Raw genomic sequence first — 25,679 nt, forward strand, 5'->3', positions numbered from 1 at the left:
TCCATCTGCAACTCCTCAGATAATGAAGCAGTCCATGCCCGCATGCACCAAGAGCTGGTCAACATTCTGATAAGTGGCAAGTAACATCTGCGCTACACAGGTGCTAGGCAATGACCATCTCCAACAAGAGAAAGTCTAACCACTTCCCAGGCATTACCATTGCCGAATCCCCCACCAACACCTTTGGGGTCACCATTGACCGGAAACTTAACTGGACCAGCCACATAAATACTGTGGCTACAAGAGCAGGCCAGAGGCTGGGAATTCTGCGGCGAGTGTCTCACCTCCTGACTCCCCAAAGCCTTTCCACCATCTACAAGGCACAAGTAAGGAGTGTGATGGAATACTCTCCACTTGCCTGGACGAGTGCAGCTCCAACAACACTCAAGAAGCTCGACACCATCCAGGACAAAGCAGCCCATTTGATTGGCACCCCATCCACCACCTTAAACATTCACTTCCTCCACCACTGGTGCACCGTGGCTGCAGTGTGTACCATCTGCAAGATGCACTGCAGCAATTCGACAGCACCTCCTGAACCCGCGACCTCTACCAACTAGAAGGACAAGGGCAGCAGGCACATGGGAACACCACCACCTCCAAGTTCCCCTCCAGGTCACGCACCAACCTGACTTGGAAATATATCAGCCGTTCCTTCATCATCAGTGGATCAAAATCCTGGAACTCCCTCCCTAACAGCACTGTGGGAGTACCCTCACCACACGGACTGCAGCGATTCAAGAAGGCGGCTTACCACCACCTTCTCGAGGGCAATTAGGGATGGGCAATAAATGGTGGTCTTGCCAGCGAAGCTCATATTCCGTGAAAGAATGAAAAAAATATCCAACCACATCCTTCAGTATCTTTCCATTGAATGCATGGATGGCACAGTAAACTCAATTCAAAGGTCGTAAACTCTGTCTAGCATACAACAACTTGATTTTATATATAGTGCCTTTAATGTAGTAAAACATCCCAAGGCACTTCACAGGAGCGATTATTAAACAAAATTTGATACCAAACTACATAAGGCGATATTAGGACAGATGGAGGTAGGTTTTAAGGAGTGTCTTAAAGGTGGAGAGAGAGGTGGAGAGGTTTAGGGAGGGAATTCCAGAGCTTAGGGCTGAGGCAGCTGAAGGCACGTCCGCCAATGGTGGAGCGATTATAATCAGGGATGTGCAGGAGGCCAGGATTGGAGGAGTGCAGAAATCTCAGAGGGGGTTGTAGGGCTGGAGCTTAGAGATAGGAAGGGGCGAGGAGGCCACAGAGGGATCTGAAAACAAAGATGAGAATTTTAAAAATCGAGGCACTGCCGGACTGGGAGCCAACGTAGGTCAGGGAGCGCAGGGGTGGTGGGTGGGTGATGTGTGAACGGGACTTGCTGCGAGTTCGGACGCGGGCGGCAGAGTTTTGGATGAGCTGGAGTTTATGGAGGGTGGAAGATGGGAGGCCGGCCAGGAGAGCATCGGAATAGTTGAGTCTGGAGGTGATAAACTCGGCTGCCCGTGTCCTAACTCGCACCAAGTCCCGTTCACCCATCACCCCCTGTGCTCACTGCCCCGTGTCCTAACTCACACCCAGTCCCGTTCACCCATCACCCCCTGTGCTCACTGCCCCGTGTCCTAACTCGCACCAAGTCCCGTTCACCCACCACCCCCTGTGCTCGCTGACCTACATTGGCTCCTGGTTAAGCAGCGCCTCGATTTCAAAATTCTCATCCTCGTTTTCAAATCCCTCTGTGGCCTCCTCGCCCCTCCCTATCTCTAAGCTCCAGCCCTGCAATCCCCTCTGAGATCTCTGCGCTCCTCCAATCCTGGCATCCCTGATTATAATCGCTCAATCTTTGCTAGCCGTGCCTTCTGTTGCCTGGGCCCTAAGCTCTGGAATTCCCTGCCTAAATCTCTCTACCTCTCTTTCCTCCTTTAAGACACTCCTTAAAACCTATCTCTTTGCCCAAGCCTTTGGCCACCTGCCCTAATTTCTCCTTATGTGGCTCGGTGTATAAATCTTTTTGTCTTAAAATTCTCCTGTGCAGCACCGTGGGACCTTTTACTACGTTAAAGGCTCTATATAAATACAAGTTGCTGCTGTTTCCCACCACAGTGACAACACTTCAAAAGTACTTCATTGGCTGTAAAACACTTTGAGGCGTTCGGTGGTCGTGGAAGGCGCTATAGAAATGCAAGTCTTTCTTGCTTGAACGATAGCAAAATACTGCGGATGTTGGAAATCCGAAATAACAACAGAAAATGCTGGAAAAACTCAGCAGGTCAGGCAACATCCGTGGACAGAAAGTCTTTCTTGCTTGTTGCTGTCTGACAGTGCGGCCCCTTTAACTGGCAGCACGTGGTTCACCTCGGCGTGCGCTCTGGGTCTGAGTAACAAGGATCCGACCATTGGGTAGGAGGAGGGGGGGACTGAATCACAAAACAATCATTTAGTATTAATTTGGACTCGGAGCAGCAGCTGTGTTTATGGATTAGAATGGAAGTGGATTAGTTTTATATACTGAAGGTGACAGGGATGGAGCTGAGTTTTGTTTTTTTTCAATCTGTGCCTCTTTGATTCCCCCGCCCCCCCCCCCTCTATCCGGGCGGTGAATGTGCGGCTCCGGGCCGCCGGCTCAGTCTGACTCGGAGCGCCGGGCCGGGCGGACACGGACTCGGAGCGCCGGGCCGAGCGGACACGGACCCGCAGCGAGAGCGGCGCCGGGCAAGGGTGACAGGACAAGCGCCCAACTCCCCACTCACAGAAAGTGTGTGTGAGAGAGAAAAAACCCAGCCCCGCCGCGGCGGGGGGCTCAGCACTCGATCCCCCATTTTACAACCCGAATTAAAAAAAAACGAAAAGCCGGTGATCCACCGCCTAGGCCCGGGCCGAAGCCTCGAGCTTTCCTGAGGGGGCTCATTCGATCTAGAGGGCCCCCTCCCCTCTCTCTTCAAACACACACACAATAAAAGGAGAACCGATTTGAAGCGGTGGTGGCTGTAGATTGATTCTCTCTCAGTCCCCCCCCGCCAGTGGCCGGAGTCGGTGTGGGGATTTTTGTTTTGGGCCAGGCGGCCCCACCATGGCGAGCTCCCGGGTCTGCCGCACCTGCGGCTGCACCGACATCGACATTGACCAGGCGCGGGGCGACGCGGTGTGCACGGCCTGTGGTTCGGTGCTGGAGGACAACATCATCGTGTCCGAGGTCCAGTTCGTGGAGAACAGCGGCGGCGGCTCGTCGGCGGTCGGGCAGTTCGTCTCCTTGGACGGTGAGTGCATTCAGCCACCCGGTGCACACTGGCAGACCTCATTTACCATTACTGCAATCTTTGCAGTCACACAGTCCCATAATCATAATCAACTTTTATTGTCATTGTTAGTGCACAAGTGCAGTACAACGAAATGTAGGCTTGCGGCTCCCGAGAGTGTACATTTAGATTAAGATCATTATTATTGCAATGTGTGCGTTTCCCGATTATTTGCACTGTCGCTCTTAATATTTTTTTGCAAGGTTATCGTGATTGCAGAAGTTTGCCGGTTCCAAGTCCCCCATTCCAGGGACTTGAGCACACAAAAAATCCAGGCTGACACTCCAGTGCGGTGCTGAGGGGGTGCTGCACTGTCGGAGGTGCTGTCTTTCGGCTAAGACAGAAAACCGAGGCCCGGTCTGCTCCAGTACGATAGCAAAATACTGCGGATGCTGGAAATCCAAAATAACAACAGAAAATGCTGGAAAAACTCAGCATGTCAGGCAACATCCGTGGAGAGAGAAATTAGAGTCAACGTTTCGGGTCGAAACCCTTTTGAAGAAGGGTTTCGACCCGAAACGTCGACTCTAATTTCTCTCCACGGATGTTGCCTGGCCTGCTGAGTTTTTCCAGTATTTTCTGTTGTTAGAGCCGTGATTCTGAGAGTATGATTTTCAATAACCACACGGATGCTGTAACTTAACAATCAACAGGTATTTACTGGAGTAGGGTAGTCTCAAGACTGGGGGTACAGAGGCATGCGCAATGCTTATATACAGGTGTGGTCACTGCCGGTACTACAGTATACAGGAGCTGTAAAAGTAGTTCTCTCTTATAAAGGTACATACACTACAAGCCCGACCTGCTCTCTGTTTGGGCATGAAAGATCCCACGGCCCTATTTTGAAGAGGAGCAAACTGGTTGCCGCGTTTCCAACATTACAACAGCGACTACACTCCCAAAGTACTTCATTGGCTGTAAAACGCTTTGAGAGGTCCGGTGGTGGTGGTGAATGGCGCTATAGAAATGCAAGTCTTTTGCATTGCAGTTGGAAAAGTACAATATTTTGCAGTTGCAGGATTATTGCAATGTTTGAGATAAACTGTTGTAACTTCAAATATTGCTACCAGCTTCAATCTCCTGTTTTTCGCTATTGCCGGATTACTGCAAAATTAAAAGAATGACTTACATTTCTATAGCATCTTTCACCTCCTCGGGACGTCCTGAAGTGCTTTACAGCCAATGAAGTACTTTTTGAAGTGTAGTCGCTGTTGTAATGTCGGAAACGTGGCAGCCAATTTGCGCACAGCAAGCTCCCACAAACAGCAATGTGATAATGAGCAGATAATCTGTTTTTAGTGATGCTGATTGAGGGATAAATATTGGCCCCAGGACACCGGGGAGAACTCCTCTGCTCCTCTTCGAAATAGTGCCGTGGGATCTTTTACATCCTTCCACATCGGTTTAACCGAAAGACAGCACCACTGACAGTGCAGCGCTCCCTCAGCACTGTGCTGAGAGTGTCGGCCTAGATTTTTGTGCTCGAGTCTCTGGACTGGGATTTGAACCCACAACCTTCTGACTCCGAGGCGAGAGTGCGACCCGCTGAGCCACATATTGCAAATATTCGGGATTGCAACACAGTCCCGAACGCCTATAGCTTTGGTTCAACACAATTTGGCTGACACGTGCGGTGCAGCCGAGGCATATTTAAGAAGCACGGAAGGAATCCTCATCCTCTGTCTCTGCACTTCCCACTCTGTCTAGATGCCCCATTAATGATCCTAATGGGAGAGAGAGAGAGCGTGCGGTCTGGCCAATTTCACCTGTAGTGTTGGAGAGCTGAACGGGGCTGAAGTACACAGCAATACTTTAATGAGGTACAGCCAGCTGCTCCAAGTGCCCGTAACAGTCAGCGCGTCTAATGCGGTGCCTTTGTAATTGAGGTCAATGGTTAGCGCCATTTGCCTGATGTAGGTAGCTGTCCAGATAATCGGGGATGATGCAAGTGGTGTATTGCAATATATGCAGAACGGTTGCAATGTTATTTCAGAATTCTTGTGATATTATAACAGTTGTTAGATGTTTTCTTGTCTCTTTTCCCCCCCCCCTCCCCACAATGATGGTCACAAGTTGCCTCTAATTCTGGCCAATATAAATGCAAGTTGTTGTTGTTGAAGGATGACCACCCACCCCAGCTCCCAGAATAACCAGTCTTACTTTGGGAAAGTTGAAGAGTTCTAGTGGTTAAATAGGATTGAGGTTCAGATCATCCATAATCTAATTGATTGCAGGCTCGAGGGGCTGAATGGCCTCCTCCTGTTCCTACGTTCAGAAATGGCTTGCAACAGCCAACTTTGAGACAGTCTTGGCTAGGTGGCTTCCTAGTGCAGGTTTGATTCTGGGTTGTCGCTGTATCTCTGTGTCATCGAAGCCTGTAGCAGCACTTTTGGTAACTCAGTGTGTGTGTCTGCAATGTCATTGGTGTGTTAGGGGCTTGAAATTTATCTTTGAAAGAAATGACGGGATTGTAAATCCACTTTAACATGGAAAGAAGCTTGTGTTTATGCAGCACCCGATCATAAGAAAGAACTTTCATTTCTATAGCGCCTTTCACAATCTCAGGTAGTCCCAAAGTGCTTTACAGCCAATGAAGTACTTTTTGAAGTGTAGTCACTGTTGTAATGTAGGACATGTGGCAGCCAATTTGTGCACAGCAAGCTCCCACAAACAGCAATGTGATAATGACCAGATTATCTGTTTTAGTGATGTTGGTTGAGGGATAAATATTGGCCCCAGGACACTGGGGAGAACTCCCCTGCTCTTCTTCGAAATAGTGCCATGAGATCGTATATGTCCACTTGAGAGGGCAGACAGATCCTCGGTAAGACGGCAGCTACGACAGTGCAGCACTCCCTCAGTACTGCACTGGAGTGTTAGCCTAGGTTTTTGGACTCAAGTTTTTTGGCGTGGGACTTGAACCCACAACCTCCTGACTCAGAGGCGAGGGAGCCATGGGACGCTGACACTTAATATTGCTCAAACATCCCAAAGTGCTTCACGTACAATGACTTGCCTCGAAGTTGGTACAGAGACTAGAGTGGCCATCAGTTTGCACACACCGATGTCCCACGACTAGTTAACGTGTTCCTTTGATGGCATTGGTTGGGGGTGGATTACTGGGAGATCGCCCTGCTCTTCAAACAGTGTTATCGACATCCACCTGAAACAGGAAGATGGGACATTACGTACAACTCACAGCACAGAAACAGGCCGTTCAGCCCAACGTGTCCATGCCGGTGTTTCTGCTCCACACGAGCCTCCACCCGCCCTACTTCATCTCACCCCGTCAACATATCCTTCTATTCCTTTCTCCCTCATGTGTTTATCTCGCTTCCCTTTAAATACATCGATACTATTCACCTCAACCACTCCCTGTGGTAGCGAGTTCCACATTCTCACCACTCTCTGGGTAAAGAAGTTTCTCCTGAATTCCCTCTTGGCTTTATTAGTGACTATCTTCTATTTATGGCCCCCTAGTTCTGGTCTCGCTCACGTGGAAAACACCTTCTCTACTGTTTTAACATTGCATTGGAATCTGCCGAGACTGTGTGGAAGAGGGTCTCGAAGCCACAATCTTTTGACTCGGACTCCTGCTGACCAAGGAGCATTACGGGGGGGTGGGGGGGCCTAGTGTTGTCACCGGCTGTCCAATGCACTATGGAACAAACAGTCGAGCCAATACTTGCTCAATATTTGCATTTGCCAGCTGGAGCCACTGGACTGTGTCCCAACTCCCAGCTCGGGGGACGTGTTGGGTCCCAAGCACAGGGACAGCTCAAGACTGGCTGCATCCCCACAGACCAGGAACTGAAGCTAGCATCTTCTATATGGTTCGGTGGCACCTTCTCCAATAGCTGCGAGCTCGGGGGGTCAGTCTGATGGATACAGGTGGCATCGCTGCTGCCAATGTGGGACCAGCTGTATGAATGACAGGTGGGATGTAACCGGTCGGTTTACAAAACAACAGTGACTACATTTGCAGGAGTAATCCATTAGCCGTGAAGCACCTTGGAAAATCTTGGGGCTGTGAAAGGCGTTAAAATAAATGGAAGTTACTTTCCTTCCTTGCTTAAGGGGGGTGGACTAAAAGGAATGGTGCCAGTGAGTGGCACTGTTTGTGGGGTTCTTCAACTGTCAGACAGCTGCTTACCGTGCAGTCATTTGGGGAGCTTTCGAGCAATTAAAAAAATGTAGAGCATTGCTTGCAGAGTTATGAAATGGCCACAACAGCGACTTGCATTTATATAGCGCCTTTAATGTGGTAAAACAGTCCAAGGAGCTTCACTGGAGCGATTATCAAACACAATTTGACCCCGAGCCACTTAAGGAGTTATTAGGACAGGTTGTTCAAAGTGATAGGTTTAAAGGAGGAGAGAGGCGGAGTGGTTTAGGGAGGGAATTCCAGAGCTTGGGGCCCAGGCACGTCATAAAATCAGGGATGCGCAAGAGGCCAGAATTGGAGGAAGGCAGAAATTTCGGGGTGTTTTAGGGCTGTGGAGGAGGTTACAGAGATGGGGGAGGGAGTGAGGCCGCGGAGGGATTTGAAAACCGGGATGAGAATTTTAAGATGGATGCGTTGCAGGGCTGGAAGCCAATGTAGATCAGCAGGAGGAGAGGGGACACAATTGGACGATGTGGCCTGTATCTGCACCTTGAGAGGTTTCAGCAAAGGCTGAGATTTACACTGTCTTTCAAAGCTGCTTGTTTGCAGCCCCAAGCGGTTTAGTGGATAAGTGCACTACGCCGAGACCAACGCTGATCTTAATTTGGATTTCGGGAGTCGGCGCCTGCTGAATGTGCTAATAAATTCGATTCTCTTACCCCGACACCAGACTCGTCGGTCTTGGAGTCCAACCCCCCGAGGTAAGGGAGTCAAATTTAGCAGCAGCAACGCAGGGAATTGGCTCGCTGGCATTGGGCTGGCGGAATCCAAATTCACTGGTGTCAAAGTACAAGCACCTGTACATAGCGGGAGATCAGAGTTGGTGCTTTCTGCGATGACTGAGCTGATCTTGATCGATGCAGTACAGGAAACTCTTCTTTCAACCGGCACCTAAATAACAGGAAATCTCTGTTAACCGGCAAAATTCAGGAGTAGGTTCAGATAAGTTTTACTTCATATTAGTGGCAGTTCCTGGATCTGTGGCTGTGTAACCGGGGTTCGTGCACTTGTTGCTAAGCAACAGGGATGCTTGGTCTGTGGCCGGAGTTCCTGCACATGTTGCTAAGCAACAGGGAAGCCTGGAGTTGTTGCCGTGTACGGGGCTCTCGTACCTTTTAACTATACCTCTCTGTAATCTGGACTTTTTGATAAACAGGCACCACGCCGGTCCCGTTGGTGCCGGATAAAAAAGAGTTTCCTGTACATTGAAGCCCTGTAATTGGGCTCGGTGTCTCCTGGGCTAAGGAAGGGGGAAAAACCAGCCAAGCTTCTTGCTCCTGGTGGCTGTCCATTAACTCCTGCTCGAAAGTGCGTGCGTGCGGATCACGTGGTGAGGGCTGCGTTGTTGCACCAGGGTAAAATAGACCGCTAATGCTCGTTTTGAAACAAGGAATGGAACTTGAGCTAAGTACTGAGATTCTTATAGTGCCCGTGGAACCATATCTCAGTATTCTCAGGAGCGGAGAAATACTCGGGCCAGAAATATTTGGGTTCTTTCTTGCAGGCCTTTTGAAAAATTGCTCCATCTGCTCTCTCAGGTGGACATAAAAGATCTGCCGGCATTATTCGAAGAAGAGCAGGGGGTTCTCCCCGATGTCCTGGCCAATATTTATCCCTCAATCAACATCACTAAAACAGATTATCTGGTCATTATCACATTGCTGTTTGTGGGAGCTTGCTGTGCGCAAATTGGCTGCCGTGTTTCCTATATTACAACAGTGACTACACTTCAAAAAGTACTTCACTGACTGTGAAGCAGTTTGGGACGTCCTGAGGCCGTGAATGGTGCTATAGAAATACAAGTTCTTTCTTTTCATGTTATATCACTGGGCGATCCCTCCAAGAAATCTGTAGACAAAAAAATGTTTGAATTCAAGCATCTGCTGTCTTGGCTCTTTTGGTCTCAAATTGACTTCTGAGTCAGCAGGTTGCAGGTTCAAGCCCCACTCCGGGCTGACACTCCAGTGCTGCACTGAGGGAGTGCTGCACTGTCAGAGGTGCCATCTTTCGGGTTGAGATGTTAAACCGAGGCCCCGTCTGCGCTCTCGGTTGGATGTTAAGGTTTCGGTGGGGTTATTGGAAGAAGACTCCTATCAGTTTCCTGGCCCGAAGTGCCTCCCTCAACCAGTATTAGCATAATCTGATTGACCATCTCGTTGCTGTGTGTGTGATCTTGCTGTGCGCATTTGCCTTTGTACGTGAAGTGCACTTGAGATGTTTGTGATAAGGTGCGGAATGATTGTGTAAGATCCTAATGATCTTTGAGTTCTTGGACAAGACAGCAATAGGCAGCAGCCAGTATGTTTGAGCAACAGATCAAGATTTATTAAGCTTACAGCGTAATCAATACTTAATATTGGGCGATAGTTTTAGCGAGTAGCTCACAGCCCTTGGTCTCTGGAATCTCTCGGACACAGATGACGTCGTCTTAAGCCTGTTCCTTTGTTCTCGCAGTACGTCAGTGTGAAGTTGTTCTTTGAGTATCGAGGTTTTAACCCTTTTCTTATCAAAAGTTGGTTTGGCCAGTGTCCATATATGGCCTTTAACAAAATCACCTTTTATAATTGGTTCTAATGGTCAAAATACCATTGTCACTCAGACTAAGGTAGCATCCCGCCTTTCCAGTATTTTTCCACCAACTTTGCCATGTTCAGTGTTACAGTAAACTCTTTCTGTCCGGCACCGATGGGCCCACGATGGTGCCGGTTGATGGAAAATTCTGGATAACAGAGAGGGCTACCTACCAAGGCAATTTTTAAAACAAACAAAAATAAAAAATCAAGAAATGTACTGTACTCACCTACAGAATGTTCCGTTAAATGTATGGTAGAATCGGCAAGATTACCGGTTATTGAGGTGTTGTTTTGTATTGAGATATATCTATTTTGCCGGTTATTGAAATATTCCGGATGATAAAGTGCCGTTTAAGTGAGAGTTTCCTGTATCTTGTTTATAGTTTTTCACCCCATTGGAATTTACAATTGTATGCAGGAACGAGTGCCCCTGTACAGTCATTCTTATGGCGTTACCGGTGTCGGGGAACCGGTGGTTCATTGTGGACGGTGCAGATCCCACAGCATCGCCGGTCATGATGGCTATAGAGTCACCAAGTAGAAACCGCTTTGCAACATAAATGCATCACAAGACCGTTGCCGCTGCACATGCCCCCACACCTTATCCCCTGAGGGCTGGTCGGCCCGAACCTCTCTAAAAGATGGCTTTCGAAATGTGCCTGAGATCGGTGATGTAAGGTGACTATTCCCTGGTGGAATAGCAGTTGCTTTGAACAAATCCCGAGGTGGCTGTGTGGCAATTTTGTCGCTGTCTCGAGTTCAAAATTTCCAACAACCTGGTGAGATGTGCGTGTGTGCGCAGCAGCTTTAACAGGACAGCAGCGGTGGTGGGCCCCAAGGTAACTTGCTCTGAGCCGGCGGCTTTTAGGCACAGGTCCCTGGATCCTTGCCGATCCCCGCGGTCATCAGATTTCAACATTTGTCTTGTATTTGTTGACTTACTAGGGCAACAATTCTGTTATTTTGGCCATTCTTAAAGCCTATGCCCACATTTATAACTGCATGCTCCCTCAACCCCCACTTGAATGGAGGCGCTGTAGCGCAGTTATTAGTGGGAGGGTGTAATTACAGCCTGTCCGGTTTGTGTGTGCAGTTTCCATTCTAAATGTGCGTGCACATTTTTTTTTATTCATTCATGGGATGTGGGCGTCGCTGGTAAGGCCAGCATTCATTGCCCATTCCCTAATTGCCCTTGAGAAGGTGGTGGTGAGCTGCCTTCTTGAACCGCTGCAGTCCGTGTGGTGAAGGTACTCCCACAGTGCTGTTAGGGAGGGAGTTCCAGGATTTTGACCCAGCGACGATGAAGGATCGGCGATATATTTCCAAGTCAGGATGGTGTGTGACTTGGGGAGGGAAACATAGAAGATAGGAGCAGGAGTAGGCCATTCGGCCCCTCGAGCCTGCTCCGCCATTCAATGAGATCATGGCTGATCATCCAAATTCAGTACCCTGACCCTGCTTTCTCCCCATATCCCTTGATCCCTTTAGCCTCAAGAAATATATCCAACTCCTTCTTGAATATATTTAATGAACTGGCCTCCACCGCCCTCTGTGGCAGAGAATTCCACAGGTTCACCACTCTCTGGGTGAAGAAATTCCTCCTCATCTCTGTCCTAAATGGCTTACCCCTTATCCTTAGACTGTGACCCCTGGTTCTGGACTCCCCGGCCATCGGGAACATCCTTCCTGCATCTAGTCTGTCTAGTCCTGTTAGAATTTTATAAGTTTCAATGAGATCCCCTCTCATTCTTCTAAACTCCAGCGAGTACAAGCCCAATCGACCCAATCTCTCCTCATAACGTCATTCCTGCCATCCCAGGTATCAGTCTGGTGAATCTTCGCTGCACACCCTCCATGGCATGAACATCCTTCCTCAGATAAGGCGACCAAAACTGCACACAATACTCAAGATGTGGTCTCACCAAGGCCCTGTACAACTGCAGCAAGACATCCTTGTTCTTGTACTCAAACCCTCTCGCTACGAAGGTCAACATACCATTTGCCTTCTTAACCGCCTGCTGTACCTGCATGCTTACCTTCAGCGACTGATGCACAAGGACACCCAGATCTCGTTGCACTTCCCCTTCTCCCAATCTATTGCCATTCAGATAATAATCTGCCTTCCTGCTTTTGACACCAAAGTGGATAACCTCACATTTATCCACGTTATATTGCATCTGTTATGCTTTTGCCCAATCACCCAACCTGTCCAAATCATCCTGGAGTTTCTCGGCAGCCTCCTCACAGCACACACGCCCACCCAGCTTTGTGTCGTCTGCAAATTTGGAGATATTGCATCTAGTTCCCTTGTCTAGATCATTAATATATATTGTGAATAGCTGGGGTCCAAGGACCGATCCCTGCGGTAGTCACTGCCTGCCACTCGGAAAAAGACCCGTTTATTCCAACTCTTTGCTTTCTGTCTGCCAACCAGTTCTCTATCCAATTCAATACCTTGCCCCCAATCCCATGTGCCTTAACTTTACACGCTAATCTCTTATGCGGGACCTTATCGAAAGCCTTCTGAAAGTCCAAATACACCACATCCACTGGTTCTCCCTTATCTATTTTACTAGTTACACTTTCAAAAAATTCCAGTAGATTAGTCAAGCACGATTTACCTTTTGTAAATTCATGTTGACTTTGTCCGATCCTGTCACTGTTTTCCAAGTGCTCTGCTATTACATCTTTTATAATGGACTCTAGCATTTTCCCCACTACCGATGTCAGGCTTACCGGTCTGTAATTCCCCGTTTTCTCTCTACCACCTTTTTTGAATAGTGGGGTAACATTAGCTACCCTCCAATCCATGGGTACTGTTCCAGATTCCATCGAATGCTGGAAGATGATCAGCAAAGCATCAACTATTTCTAGGGCCATTTCCTTAAGTACCCTAGGATGTAGATTATCAGGCCCTTGGGGATTTACCGGCCTTCAAGACCATCAATTTCCCTAACACCATTTCCCTACAAATACTGATTTCTTTCAGCTCCTCCCTTTCAGCAGACCCTATGTTCCCCGACATCTCTGGGAGGTTATTTGTGTCCTCCTTTGTGAAGACAGAACCAAAGTATGTATTTAATTGGTCTGCCATTTCTTTGTTCCCCATTATCAATTCCCCTGATTCTGACTGCAAGGGACCTATGATAGCAAAATACTGCAGATGCTGGAAATCCGAAATAACAACAGAAAATGCTGGAAAAACTCAGCAGGCCAGGCAACATCCGTGGAGAGAAATTAGAGTGACGTTTCGGGTTTAACCCTTTTTCAAACTGGAAAGGAAATAAAATAGATCGAAGGCAGGGCTGCGATAGAACAAAAGAAGTAGAAGAGACATTACGAGGTATTCAAAACCAGACGAGGTGGTAATAGGACAGTGGAGACAAAAGACGGCAAGATTAGGTGTGAAGTGTACTGGCAGGATGGGAGACAGCTGCCGTGTGGGAGAGAGAAAAAAAAGGAAAGGGGTGGGGGGAGGGAAGATCCAAAACAAAGGGGTGGGAAAAAAATAAGTAAAAATGTAATAGGGGCCGAGGTTATGATCTGAAATTGTTGAACTCGATATTGAGTCCGAAAGGCTGCAAAGTGCCTAATCGGAAGATGAGGGACCTACGCTTGACTTCACCAATCTTTTTCTCTTCACATATCTATAAAAGCTTTTACAGTCAGTTTTTATGTTCCCTGCAAGCTTACTCTCATACTCTATTTTCCCCCTCTTAATTAATCCCTTTGTCCTCCTTTGTTGACTCCTAAACTGCTCCCAATCCTCAAGTTTACTGCTTTTTCTGGCCAATTTATATGTCCTTAGAGTTTTACAGCACAGAAAGAGGCCCTTCCACCCATCGTGTCCTCTCCTTGGATCTTATGCTATCCCTAATTTCCTTTCTTAGCCACGGTTGAGTCACCTTTTTTGTTTTATTTTTATGCCAAACTGGGATGAACAAATTCTGTAGTTCATCCATGCGGTCTTTGAATGTTTGCCATTGCCTATCCACCGTCAACCCTTTGAGTGACATTCCCCAATCAATCCTACCCAACTTGCGCCTCAGACCATTATAGTTTCCTTTATTTAAATTTAGGACCCTAGCCTCTGAGTCGACTACTTCATTCTCCATCTTAATGAAGAATTTGATCATATTATGATCGCTCCGACCCAAGGGGCCTCGTACAACAAGATTGCTAATTAATCCTTTCTCGTTACATAATACCCAGTCTAAGATGGCCTGATCTCTGGTTGGTTCCTCGACATATTGGTCCAGGAAACCATCCCTTAAACACTCCAGGAATTCCTCCTCCACAGTATTGTTACTAATTTGGTTAGCCCAATCTATATGTAGATTAAAGTCACCCATGATGACTGCTGTGCCCTTATTGCACGCTTCTCTAATTTCCCTTTTAATGCCATCCTTAACCTCCGCATTACTGTTTGGAGGTCTATATACCACTCCCACTAACGTTTTCTGCCCCTTGGTATTTCTTAGTTCTACCCATACAGATTCCACATCATCAGAACTAATATCCTTTCTTACAATTGTATTAATCCCTTCTTTAACCAGCAATGCTACCCCACCTCCCTTTCCTTTTTGCCTATCTTTCCTGAATGTTGAGTTCCCAGCCTTGGCCACCCTGGAGCCATGTTTCCGTAATCCCAATCATATCATATTCGTTTACCTCTATTTGCGCAGCTAATTCATCCACCTTATTACGAATGCTCCTCGCATTAAGACACAAAGCCTTCAGGCTTGTTTTTTTAATACTCTTAGACCTATTAGAATTATTATTTACTGTGGCCATATTTGATTTAAACCATTGATTTCTCTGACTGCCACTTTTGTTTTTCTCCTTCCTATCTTTTGCTTTTATCCTTGTTTCCCTTTCCTGTGTCTCCCTGCTCAGGTTCCCAACCCCCTGCCATTTTAGTTTAAACCCTCCCCCAGAGCACCAGCAAACAATCCCCCTAGGATGTGACACCATTGTTCAAGAAAGGGTGCAAGGACAATCCTAGTAACTACAGGCCAGTCAGTTTAACATCAGTGGTGGGTAAAGTTTTAGAAACAATAATCAAGGAAAAAAATTAATGGGCACTTGGAGAGGTTTAAGCTAATTAAGGAGAGCCAACACAAATTTGTAAAAGGCAGATTGTGTTTGACTAATCTAATTGAATTATTTGATGAAGTAACAAAGAGGACTGATGAAGGGAATGCAATGGATGGTACTTGGAACATCTTAAAGATCACCCATTGTTCCGCTAAGTTCCTGTCAGTCTTTGATTCCATTTTACCCTGGCTAGATCCTTTTGCATCCCATTGAAAGCGTTTGACAAAGTACCACATAGAAGGCTGGTTAACAAAATTGAGGCTCATGGAATAGGTGGGTCAGTGGCAGCTTGGATAAGGAATTGGCTTAAGGACAGAAAACAGCGAGTTGTGGTAAATGGCTGTTTTTCAGACTGGAGGATGGTAGACAGTGGTGTTCCCCAAGGGTCAGTGCTGAGGCCACTGCTTTTTTTGATATATATAAATGACCTGGATATTGAAATACAGAGTAGAATTTCTAAATTTGCCGATGACGCCAAACTCGGACTTGTGGCAAACAGTGATGATGATATCAGTCGACTGCAACAGGACATAGAAAGGCTAGCAGAATGGGCAGACAAGTGGCAGATGGAATTTAATACAGAGAAGTGTGAGGTGATGCATTTTGGCAGAAGGAACAGGGAGAGGCAATATACACTTAATGGCACAGTTTTAAAGAGTGTGCAGGGACAGAGGGACCTGGGAGTTAATGTGCATAGGCCCCTGAAGGTGGCAGGACATATTGAGAGAGTGGTTAGCAAAGCATAGGGGACCTTAGGCTTCATAAATAGAGGTATTGAGTACAAAGTAGAGAAGTCATGCTGAACCTTTATAAAGTGCTTGTTAGGCCACAACTGGAGTATTGCATCCAGTTCTGGTCACCACACTTTAGGAAGGATGTGAAGGCCCTTGAGAGGGTGCAGAGGAGATTTACCAGAATGGTTCTGGGGATGGGGCATTTTAGCTACAATGACAGGTTGCAGAAGCTGGATTTGTTTTCATTGGAGCAAAGGAGGTTGAGTGGTGATTTGATAGAGGTGTACAAGATTATGACGGTTTTGGATCAGCTAGACGGAGAAAGTTTGTTCCCACTAGTTGATGGTACAAGGACTAGGGGACACAGATTTAAGGTTTTGGGCAAGAGATACAGGGGGGACATGAGGAAAAACTTTTTTACACAGCGAGTGGTGAGGACCTGGAATTCGCTGCTGACTGAAGTGGTGGAAGAGGAGACACTCAATGGGCCAGAAATTAGAATCGGGTGCTTGCCGCGCGTGCAAGCCCCCGATGTGCACTCACCCGGCGCGCCGACATCTGAAGCCTGGGCCTGCTTGGAATTCCTGTCACTGGCCCGGTTCAGCTGTCGGCGCGATGTGCTTGCCTGATCCAGCGGCGTAGTTAGTGCGATGTGCCGGCTGGGATCAGGTGAGCACTGTGCAGCCAATCAGGGGAGGGGAAACTCATTCATGAGTTTGATAGTAAAGACTGTCAAACTCATGAAAAGTACGGGCGCCCAAAAGACTAGTTTAACTTTAAATAAAATTTTAAAAAACATCCCAATAATTAAATAAACTATAAATAACTTTAAAAAACTATTTTAAACAATTAATAAAATTTTTGAAAAAAATAATTTTTTACAAAATCGGGTCTAAAAATAAACTTACCTTACTGTAAAGGCCTTAAAAACAATGAAGCTGTGGAAAAAATGTAATAATTTTAAATAATAGACCACTTACCTTCAAGAATCCACTCCTTACGCCTTTTTATATGTGTAAAAAGTTCAGGCCCTTGCACACGGGCAAACCTGTCAAAAAGAAGGAAGTTCAACGCGTGCGCGCAGAGTCCTGCGCGCAAGCGTTGGACCTCTGAACCCCTTGGAGGAAATGCCGGTTTCCCACGCATGCTGAAATCCGGCACTTCCAACGGGTCCACGCGTGAGTACCCCGTCCGTACTCACGCGTTGGGACCGGAATTACTGGCCCAATGTTTTCAAGGGGAGACTGGATAGGCACTTGAGGGAAATAAACTTGCAGGGCTACAGGGATAGAGCGGGGGAATGGGACTGACTGGATTGCTCTACAGAGAGCCGGCATGGACTCGATGGGCCGATTGTCCTCCTCCTGTGCTGTTATGACTGTATGACTCTGGTCTACTCAATCTGTCCTCATGGGACAATACCCCCATCCATCCCAGGAATCAGTCTGGTGAACCTTCGTTGTACTCCCTCTATGGCAAGTATATCGATCCTTAGGTAAGAAGACCAAAACTGTCCACAATACTCCAGGTGTGGTCTCACCAGGGCCCTATATAATTGCAGTCAGATGTCTTTACTCTTATACTCAAATCCTCTTGTAATAAAGGCCAATATACCATTTGCTTTCCTAATTGCTTGTTGTACCTGCATGTTAACTTTCAGTGATTCGTGTACAAGGACACCCAGGTCCCTCTGAGCACCAACATTTCCCAATCTCTCACTATTTAAAAAAATACTCTGCTTTTCTATTCTTCCTACCAAAGTGGATAACTTCACAATTCTCCACATTATATTCCATTTGCCATGTTCTTGCCCACTCACTTAGCCTGTCTATATCCCCTTGAAGCCTCTTTGCATCCTCCTCACAACTTACATTCCCACCCAGCTTTGTATCATCAGCAAACTTGGAAGTACAGGAAACTTTGTGTTATCCGGAGGCTAAATGCCTGGCAAGCTCGAGCCACCGGCAAAAATCAGGAGCCGTTTTGTTAGTTTTTTTTTCTTCTCGTGGCTTTTTTTTTCCCAACAGTCAGGCTCTGCAAAGTCTCTGTAGCTTAGCAACAGCTTCAGAGAGACGCTTCCAAGGTACGGGCCGACTGTTTAGAAGCTGTTGCTAAGCAACAGTGTTTGTTGTCAGATACGGAGATGAAAAGCTCCATATGCTTCAACATTAGCGCTGGAGTGTCCGGCAGTTTTGAGGGAACGGCAACAGCTCGGTCCCGTCGGTGCCGGATAGCACAAAGTTTCCTGTATTACATTTGGTCCCCTCATCCAAATCATTGATGTAGATTGTGAATAGCTGAGGCTCAAGCACTGATCCTTGTGGTACCCCACTAGTTACAGCCTGCCAACCCGAAAATGACCCGTTCATTTCTACTCTCTGTTTTCTGTCCGTTAACCAATCCTCAATCCATGCTAGTATATTGCCCCCAATCCCATGAGCCCTAATTTTGTTTAATAACCTCTTGTGTGGCATCTTATCGAATGCCTTCTGAAAATCCAAATACACCACATCCACTGGTTCCCCCTTATCTATTCTGCTAGTTACAACCTCAAAAAATGAACAGATTCGTCAAACACGATTTCCCTTTCATAAATCCATGTTGACTCGGCCCAATCCTATTATTATTTTCTAAGTGCCCTGTTACCATGTCCTTAATAGATTCTAGCATTTTCCCTACTACTGATGTCAGGCTAACTGGTCTGTAGTTCCCCGTTTTCTCTCTCCCTCCTTTCTTAAATAGTGGAGTTACATTTGCTACCTTCCAATCTGTAGGAACCATTCTAGAATCTATGGAATTTTGGAAGATGACAACCAATGCATCCATTATCTCTATAGCCACCTCCTTTTAAAACTCTAGGATGTAGGCTATCAGGTCCAGAGGATTTATCGGCTTTCAGTCCCATTAATTTCTCCAGTACTTTTTTTTTTTACTAATACTAATTTCTTTCAGTTCCTCATTCTCGCTAGACCCTTGGTTGTCCACTATTTCCGGGAGGTTTTTTTGTGCCTTTCGTGAAGACAGGCACAAAGTATTTGTTTAATTTCTCTGCCATTTCCTTATTCCCCATTATAATTTCCCCTGTCTCAGCCTGTAAGGGACCCACGTTCACTTTCGCTGATCTTTTCCTTTTTACATACCTATAGAAGCTTTTACAGTTTTTATGTCTCTCACTAGTTTACTCTCCTATTTTCCCTTTCTTGATCAATTTCTTGGTCCTTTGCTGAATTCTAAAATCCTCCCAATCCTCAGGCTTGCTGCTCTTTTTGGCAACATTATAAGCCTCTTCCTTTAATCTAATACTATCTTTAATTTCTCTTGTTAGCCACAGTTGGACCATTTTTCCTGTAGGGTTTTATTCCTTAAGGGAATGTATATTGCGAATTATGAATGATTTCTTTAAATGTTTGCCATTGGTTTTCGACTGTCATATCTTTTAATCTAGTTTCCCAACCTACCTTAGCCAATTCGCCTCTCAAAATAGTTTGCTTTGTTCAGGTTTAGGACCCTAGTTTCGGACTTAACTAAATCAGTCTCGAACTCAACAAAAAATTTGATCATATTATGATCACTGCTCTCCAGCTGCTCCTTGTCTACAAGGTTATTAATTAACCCTGCCTCATTGCACAGTACTAGATCTAAAATAGCCAATTCTCTTGTAGGTTCCTTGACATACTGATCTAGAAAACTATCTTGAATGCATTCCGTGAACTCTTCCTCTGCACTATTTCTGCAAATTTGGTTTGCGCAGTCTATATGAAAGTTAAAGTCCCCCATGATTACTGTATTACCCTTGTTACACGCATCTCTAATTTCATGATTTATACCCTGCCTGACACTACAACCACTGTTAGGGGACCTACAGACTAGTCCCACTAGTGTTTTCTGCCCCTGGTTGTTTTTTTAGCTCCACCCAAACTGATTCTACATTTTGTTTTTCCAAGCCAAGACCCTTTCTCTCTACTGTCTTTATTCCCTTCTTTATTATCGGGGCTATCCCATCTCCTTTTCCATTCTGCCTGTCTCTTCTAAAAGTCAAATATCCTGGAATGTTTAGTTCCCAACCTTGGTCACTCTGCAACCGCGTCTCTGTAATGGCTATTAAATCAAACCCATTTATTTCTATCTGTGCTATTAATTCTTCTATTTTGTTGCTAATGCTTCATGCATTCAGATATAGTACCTTTAGCTTTAACTTTTTTCTGTTTTTCCCTGATGTCACTTGACCCACTGTGCTTATCTTTACCCAGATCACTGCTCTACTCTGCAGCCTTGACATTTCTCTTGCTGCTTTTGAATTTACTCTTTCCTGAATCCTCCCACCCCCCACCCTTCATTAGTTTAAAGCCCTATCTACTGCCCTAGTTATTCGATTTGCCAGGACACTGGTTCCAGCCTGGTTTAAGTGGCGCCCGTCCCCATGGAACAGCTCTTTTCCCAGTACTGGTGCCAGTGCCCCATGAATTGAAACCCCTGCCTCCCACACCACTCTGAGCCACGCATTTAACCTTCTAATCTGCCTGTCCCTATGCCAATTTGCGCGTGGCTCATGTGACAATCCAGAGATTATTACCTCTGAGGTTCTGTGTTTTAATTTCGACCCTAGCCCCTCAAACTCTCTCAGCGGAACCTCATTCCTAGTTCTACCTATGTCGTTGGTTCCGACATGGACCACGACAACTGGATCCTCCCCCTCCCTCTCCAAGTTCTTCTCCAGCCACGAGGAGACATCCTTTACCCTGGTACCAGGCAGGTAACACAACCTTCGGAACTTGGTTGCAGCTGCAGAGAACAGTATCTATCCCTCTGACTATACTGTCCCCACTACCACATTCCTTTTCACTCCCCCCACTTGAATGGCCTCCTGTACCATGGTGCCATGGCCAGTTTGCTCATCCACCCTGCAGTCCTTGTTCTCATCCCCACAGGTAGAAAGTATCTCATACATGCTGATCAAAGTCAAGGGCTGAGGTTCCTCCATCACTACATCCTGGGTCGCCATACCTTCCTGACTTGCAGTCACACCCTTCTGTCCCTGACCATTGATGAACTCTACAGCAAAGGATGACTAAAAAAAAATAGAGGGAGAAGATAGATTATGAGAGTAAACTAGCAAAAAATATAAAAACAGACAGTAAGAGCTTCTACAGGTATATAAAAAGGAAGAGAGTAGCTAAAGTAAACATTGGTCCCAGAACATAAGACCATAAGAAATAGGAGCAGGAGTAGGCCATACGGCCCCTCTGGCCTGCTCCGCCATTCAATAGGATCATGGCTGATCTGAATCTAGACTCAACGTCCACTTCCCTGCCCTCTCCCCGTAACCCCTAATTCCCTTATCTGCTAGGACAATGTCTATCTCCATTTTAAATTTATTTAATGTTGCAGCTTCCACAGCTCTCTGGGGTAGCAAATTCCATAGATTTACTACCCTCTGAGTGAAGAAGTTTCTCCTCATCTCAGTTTTGAAAGGGCAGCCCCTTATTCTAAAATTATGCCCCCTAGTTCTAGTCTCACCCATCAGTGGAAACATCCTCACCGCATCCACCCGATCAAGCCCCCTCACAATCTTTCGATAAGATTGCCTCTCATTCTTCTGAACTCCAATGAGTAGAGTCCCAACCTACTCAACCTTTCCTCATACGTCAACCCCCTCATCTCTGGAATCAACCGAGTGAACCTTCTCTGAACCGCCTCGAGAGCAAGTATATCTTTTCTTCAATATGGAAACCAAAACTGCACGCAGTATTCCAGGTGTGGCCTCACCAATACCCTGTATAACTGCAGCAAGACTTCCCTGTTTTTATACTCCATCCCCCTTGCAATAAAAGCCAAGATTCCATTGGCCTTCCTGATCACCTGCTGCACCTGCATACTAACTTTTTGTGTTTCATGCACCAGGACCCCCAGATCCCTTTGTACGGTAGCACTTTGCAGTTTCTCTCCATTTAGATAATAACTTGCTCTTTGATTTTTTCTGCCAAAATGCATAACCTCACACTTTCCAACATTATATTGCATCTGCCAAATTTCTGCCCACTCACTTAGCCTGTCTATGTCCTTTTGCAGGTTTTTTATGTCCTCCTCACTCACTGCTTTCCCTCCCATCTTTGTATCGTCGGCAAACTTGGATATGTTGCACTCGGTCCCTTCCTCCAAATCGTTAATATAGATTGTAAAGAGTTGGGGTCCCAGCACTGACCCCTGCGGAACACCACTGGTTACTGATTGCCAGCCCGAGAACGAACCATTTATCCCAACTCTTTGTTTTCTGTTAGATAGCCAATCTTCCACCCATGCCAGTATATTACCCCCAACCCTGTGATTTTTTATCTTGATCAGTAATCTTTTGTGTGGAACCTTGTCAAATGCCTTTTGGAAGTCCAAATACACTACATCCACTGGTTCCCCTTTATCCACCCTGTATGTTACATCCTCAAAGAATTCGAGCAAATTTGTCAAACATGACTTCCCCTTCATAAAACCATGCTGACTCTGTCCTATTAAATTATGTTTATCCAAATGCTCTGTTACTGTTTCCTTAATAATGGACTCCAACATTTTGCCAACCACAGATGTTAGGCTAACTGGTCTATAGTTTCCAGCTTTTTGTCTACTTCCCTTTTTAAATAAGGGTGTTACATTAGCAGTTTTCCAATCTGCCGGGACCTTTGCTGAGTCCAGGGAGTTCTGGAAAATGATCACCAATGCATCCACAATCCCTACCGCCACTTCTCTCAAGACCCTAGGATGTAGGCCATCAGGTCCGGGGGATTTATCCGCCTTAAGTCCCATTATTTTACTGAATACCATCTCCTTAGTGATTTTAATTGTGTTTAGCTCCTTCCCCCCCCCCCCCCCCCCCCCAAATTGCCCCCTGTTTGTCCAGTGTTGGGATATTTTTAGTGTCCTCTACTGTAAAGACTGATACAAAATATTTGTTCAGCGTCTTTGCCATCTCCATGTTCCCCACCACTAGTTTCCCGGTCCCATCCTCTAAGGGACCAACGTTCACTTTAGCCACCCTTTTTCTTTTTATATAGCTGTAGAAACTCTTGCTATCTGTTTTTATATTTTTTGCTAGTTTACTTTCATAATCTATCTTCCCTTTCTTAATTAATCTTTTAGTTATTGTTTGCTGGCTTTTAAATGCTTCCCAATCTTCTATCCTCCCACTAGATTTGGCTAATTTATATGCCCTTGTTTTCAGTCGAATACTATCCTTTATTACTTTACTAAGCCACGGATGGCTGTCTTTTCTTTTACTCCCCTTTTTCCTCAGTGGAATATATTTTTCTTGAAAGATGTGAAATATCTCCTTGAATGTAGACCACTGCTCTTGTACCGTCTTACACTTTAATCTGTTTTCCCAGTCCACTTTAGTCAATTCTACTCTCATACCTTCATAGTCTCCTTTATTTAAGCTTAGTACGCTGGTTTGAGATCCAACTCTCTCACCCTCAAACTGAATTTGGAATTCAACCATATTATGGTCACTCATTCCAAGGGGATCCTTTACTAGGACATTTTTTATTAATCCTGTCTCATTACACAGGGCCAGATCTAAGATTGCCTGCCCCCTGGTTGGTTCAGTTACATACTGCTCAAGGAACCCATCCCTAATACACTCTATGAACTCTTCCTCAATGCTGCCATGCCCAATTTGATTAGTCCAGTCAATATGAAAGTTAAAATCCCCCATGATTATAGCTGTTCCCTTATTACAAGCCCCAACTATTTCCTGATTTATACTCCGACCAACAGAGTTGCAACTGTTAGGCCTATAGACTATGCCCACTAGTGACTTTTCCCCCTTATTATTCCTTATCTCCACCCAAACTGTTTCACTATCCTGATCCTTTGACCCAATATCATTTCTGACTGTTGCAGTGATTCCATCCTTGATTAACATATCAACCCCACCTCCCTTTCCTTCCTGTCTGTCCTTCCTAATTGTTTAGTTCCCAGTCATGATTATCTTGCAGCCATGTTTCCGTAATGGCCACCAGATCATACCCATGTGTAGTTATTTGCACCGTCAACTCGTCAATTTTGTTACGAATGGTGCGTGCATTCGGATAAAGAACTTTCAAATATGTTTTCTGACAATTTATTCCTGCTTTTACTCCGTTTACTACTTTACCTTTATCATTATACATTCTGTCCCTTCCTGACACGCTCTGGTTTTTAATTCCCCCACTGCTACCTTGCTCTATTGCCTTCTCCGCTGTCATTTTTATTTTTCGCTCTCTTAAAACCTCCCCCCTTAGAGGATGAGACTGGGGAATTAATATTGGGAAACAGGGAAATGGCAGAGACTTTGAACAAATATTTTGTATCGGTCTTCACGGTAGAAGACACTAAAAGCATCCCAATAATTGATAATGAAGGGGTTATAGGGAGGGAGGAACTTCAAACAATGATTATCACTAGAGGAAAAAGTACTAGGCAAACTAATGGGACTAAAGACTGACAAGTCCCCTGGACCTGCTGGCCTGCATCTTAAGGTCTTAAAAGAAGTGGCTGCAGAGATAGTGGATGTGTTGGTTGTAATCTAACAAAATTCCGTGGATTCTGGAGAGGTCCCAGTGGATTGGAAAACCGCAAATGGAACGCCCCTATTCAAGAAAGGAGGGAGACAGAAAGCAGGAAACTATAGGCCAGTTAGCCTAACATCTGTCATTGGGAAAATGCTGGAGTCCATTATTAAGAAAGTAGTAGCAGGACATTTAGAAAATCATAATACAATCAAACAGAGTCAACATGGTTTTATGAAAGGGAAATCGTGTTTGACAAATTTACTAGAGTTCTTTGAGGATGTAACAAACAGGGTGGATAAAGGGGAACCAGTAGATGTGGTGTATTTGGATTTCCAGAAGGCATTCGATAAGGTGCCACATAAAAGGTCACTGCACAAGATAAGAGCACAAGGTGTTAGGGGTAATATATTAGCATGGATAGAGGATTGGCTAACTAAGTTGTGAGGAGGACACAGAGTCTGCAAAGGGATAGGCTAAGTGAGTGGGCAAAAATTTGCCAGATGGAGTATAATGTGGGAAAATGTGAGGTTATCCACTTTGGTAGGAAGAATAAAAAAGAAAAATATTATTTAAATGGAGAGACTACAAAATGCTGAGGTACAGAGGGATCTAGGGGTCCTCGTACATGAAACACAAAAAGTTAGCATTCAGGTACAGCAAGTAATTAGGAAGGCAAATGGAATGTTGGCCCTTATTGCAAAGGGGGTTGGAATATAAAAATAGGGAAGTCTTGTTACAACTGTACAGGGTATTGGTGAGACCACACCTGGAGTACTGCGTACAGTTTTGGTCTCCTTATTTAAGGAAGGATATACTTGCATTGGAGGCAGTTCAGAGAAGGTTCACGAGGTTGATTCCGGAGATGAAGGGGTTGTCTTATGAAGAAAGATTGAGCAGGTTGGGCCTATACTCATTGGAGTTTAGAAGAATGAGAGGGGATCTTATTAAAACATCTAAGATTCTGAAGGGGCTTGACAGGGTAGATGCCGAGAGGATGGTTCCCCTCGTGGGGGAATCTAGAACTAGGGGGCATAATTTCAGAATAATGGGTCGCCTATTTAAAACGGAAATGAGGAAGAATTTCTTCTCAGAGGGTCGTGAATCTTTGGAATTCTCGACCCCAGAGATGTGGTTGCCCAGAATCTCGCTGGTCTCCACAAACTCCCACATGCTGCAGTTACGGCACACCACCTGACCTGCCATGTCTATTTAACCTTTATTTATTTGATTAGTTAATTAATTATATTTTTTATCAATTATTTTAGTTTTAT

The 25,679-nt window shown here is 45.7% G+C and overlaps 1 protein-coding gene across 1 annotated transcript in view; it reads left to right on the forward strand.

Annotated features, from left to right (window-relative positions):
• Positions 1 to 2,464: 2,464 nt before the first annotated feature.
• brf1b (BRF1 general transcription factor IIIB subunit b) overlaps positions 2,465 to 25,679 on the forward strand; it is a 465,668-nt gene continuing 442,453 nt past the window's right edge. The window contains exon 1 of the mRNA XM_086002586.1: positions 2,465 to 3,260. Within this exon, the coding sequence (XP_085858712.1) occupies positions 3,074 to 3,260 (187 nt within the window). The 5' untranslated portion in view covers positions 2,465 to 3,073. The remainder of the gene's footprint in view (positions 3,261 to 25,679) is intronic.

This window comes from Somniosus microcephalus, chromosome 12 (assembly GCF_052327205.1).
Source record: "Somniosus microcephalus isolate GS21.2 chromosome 12, FLI_Smic_1.0, whole genome shotgun sequence".
Lineage (NCBI taxonomy): Eukaryota > Metazoa > Chordata > Chondrichthyes > Squaliformes > Somniosidae > Somniosus > Somniosus microcephalus.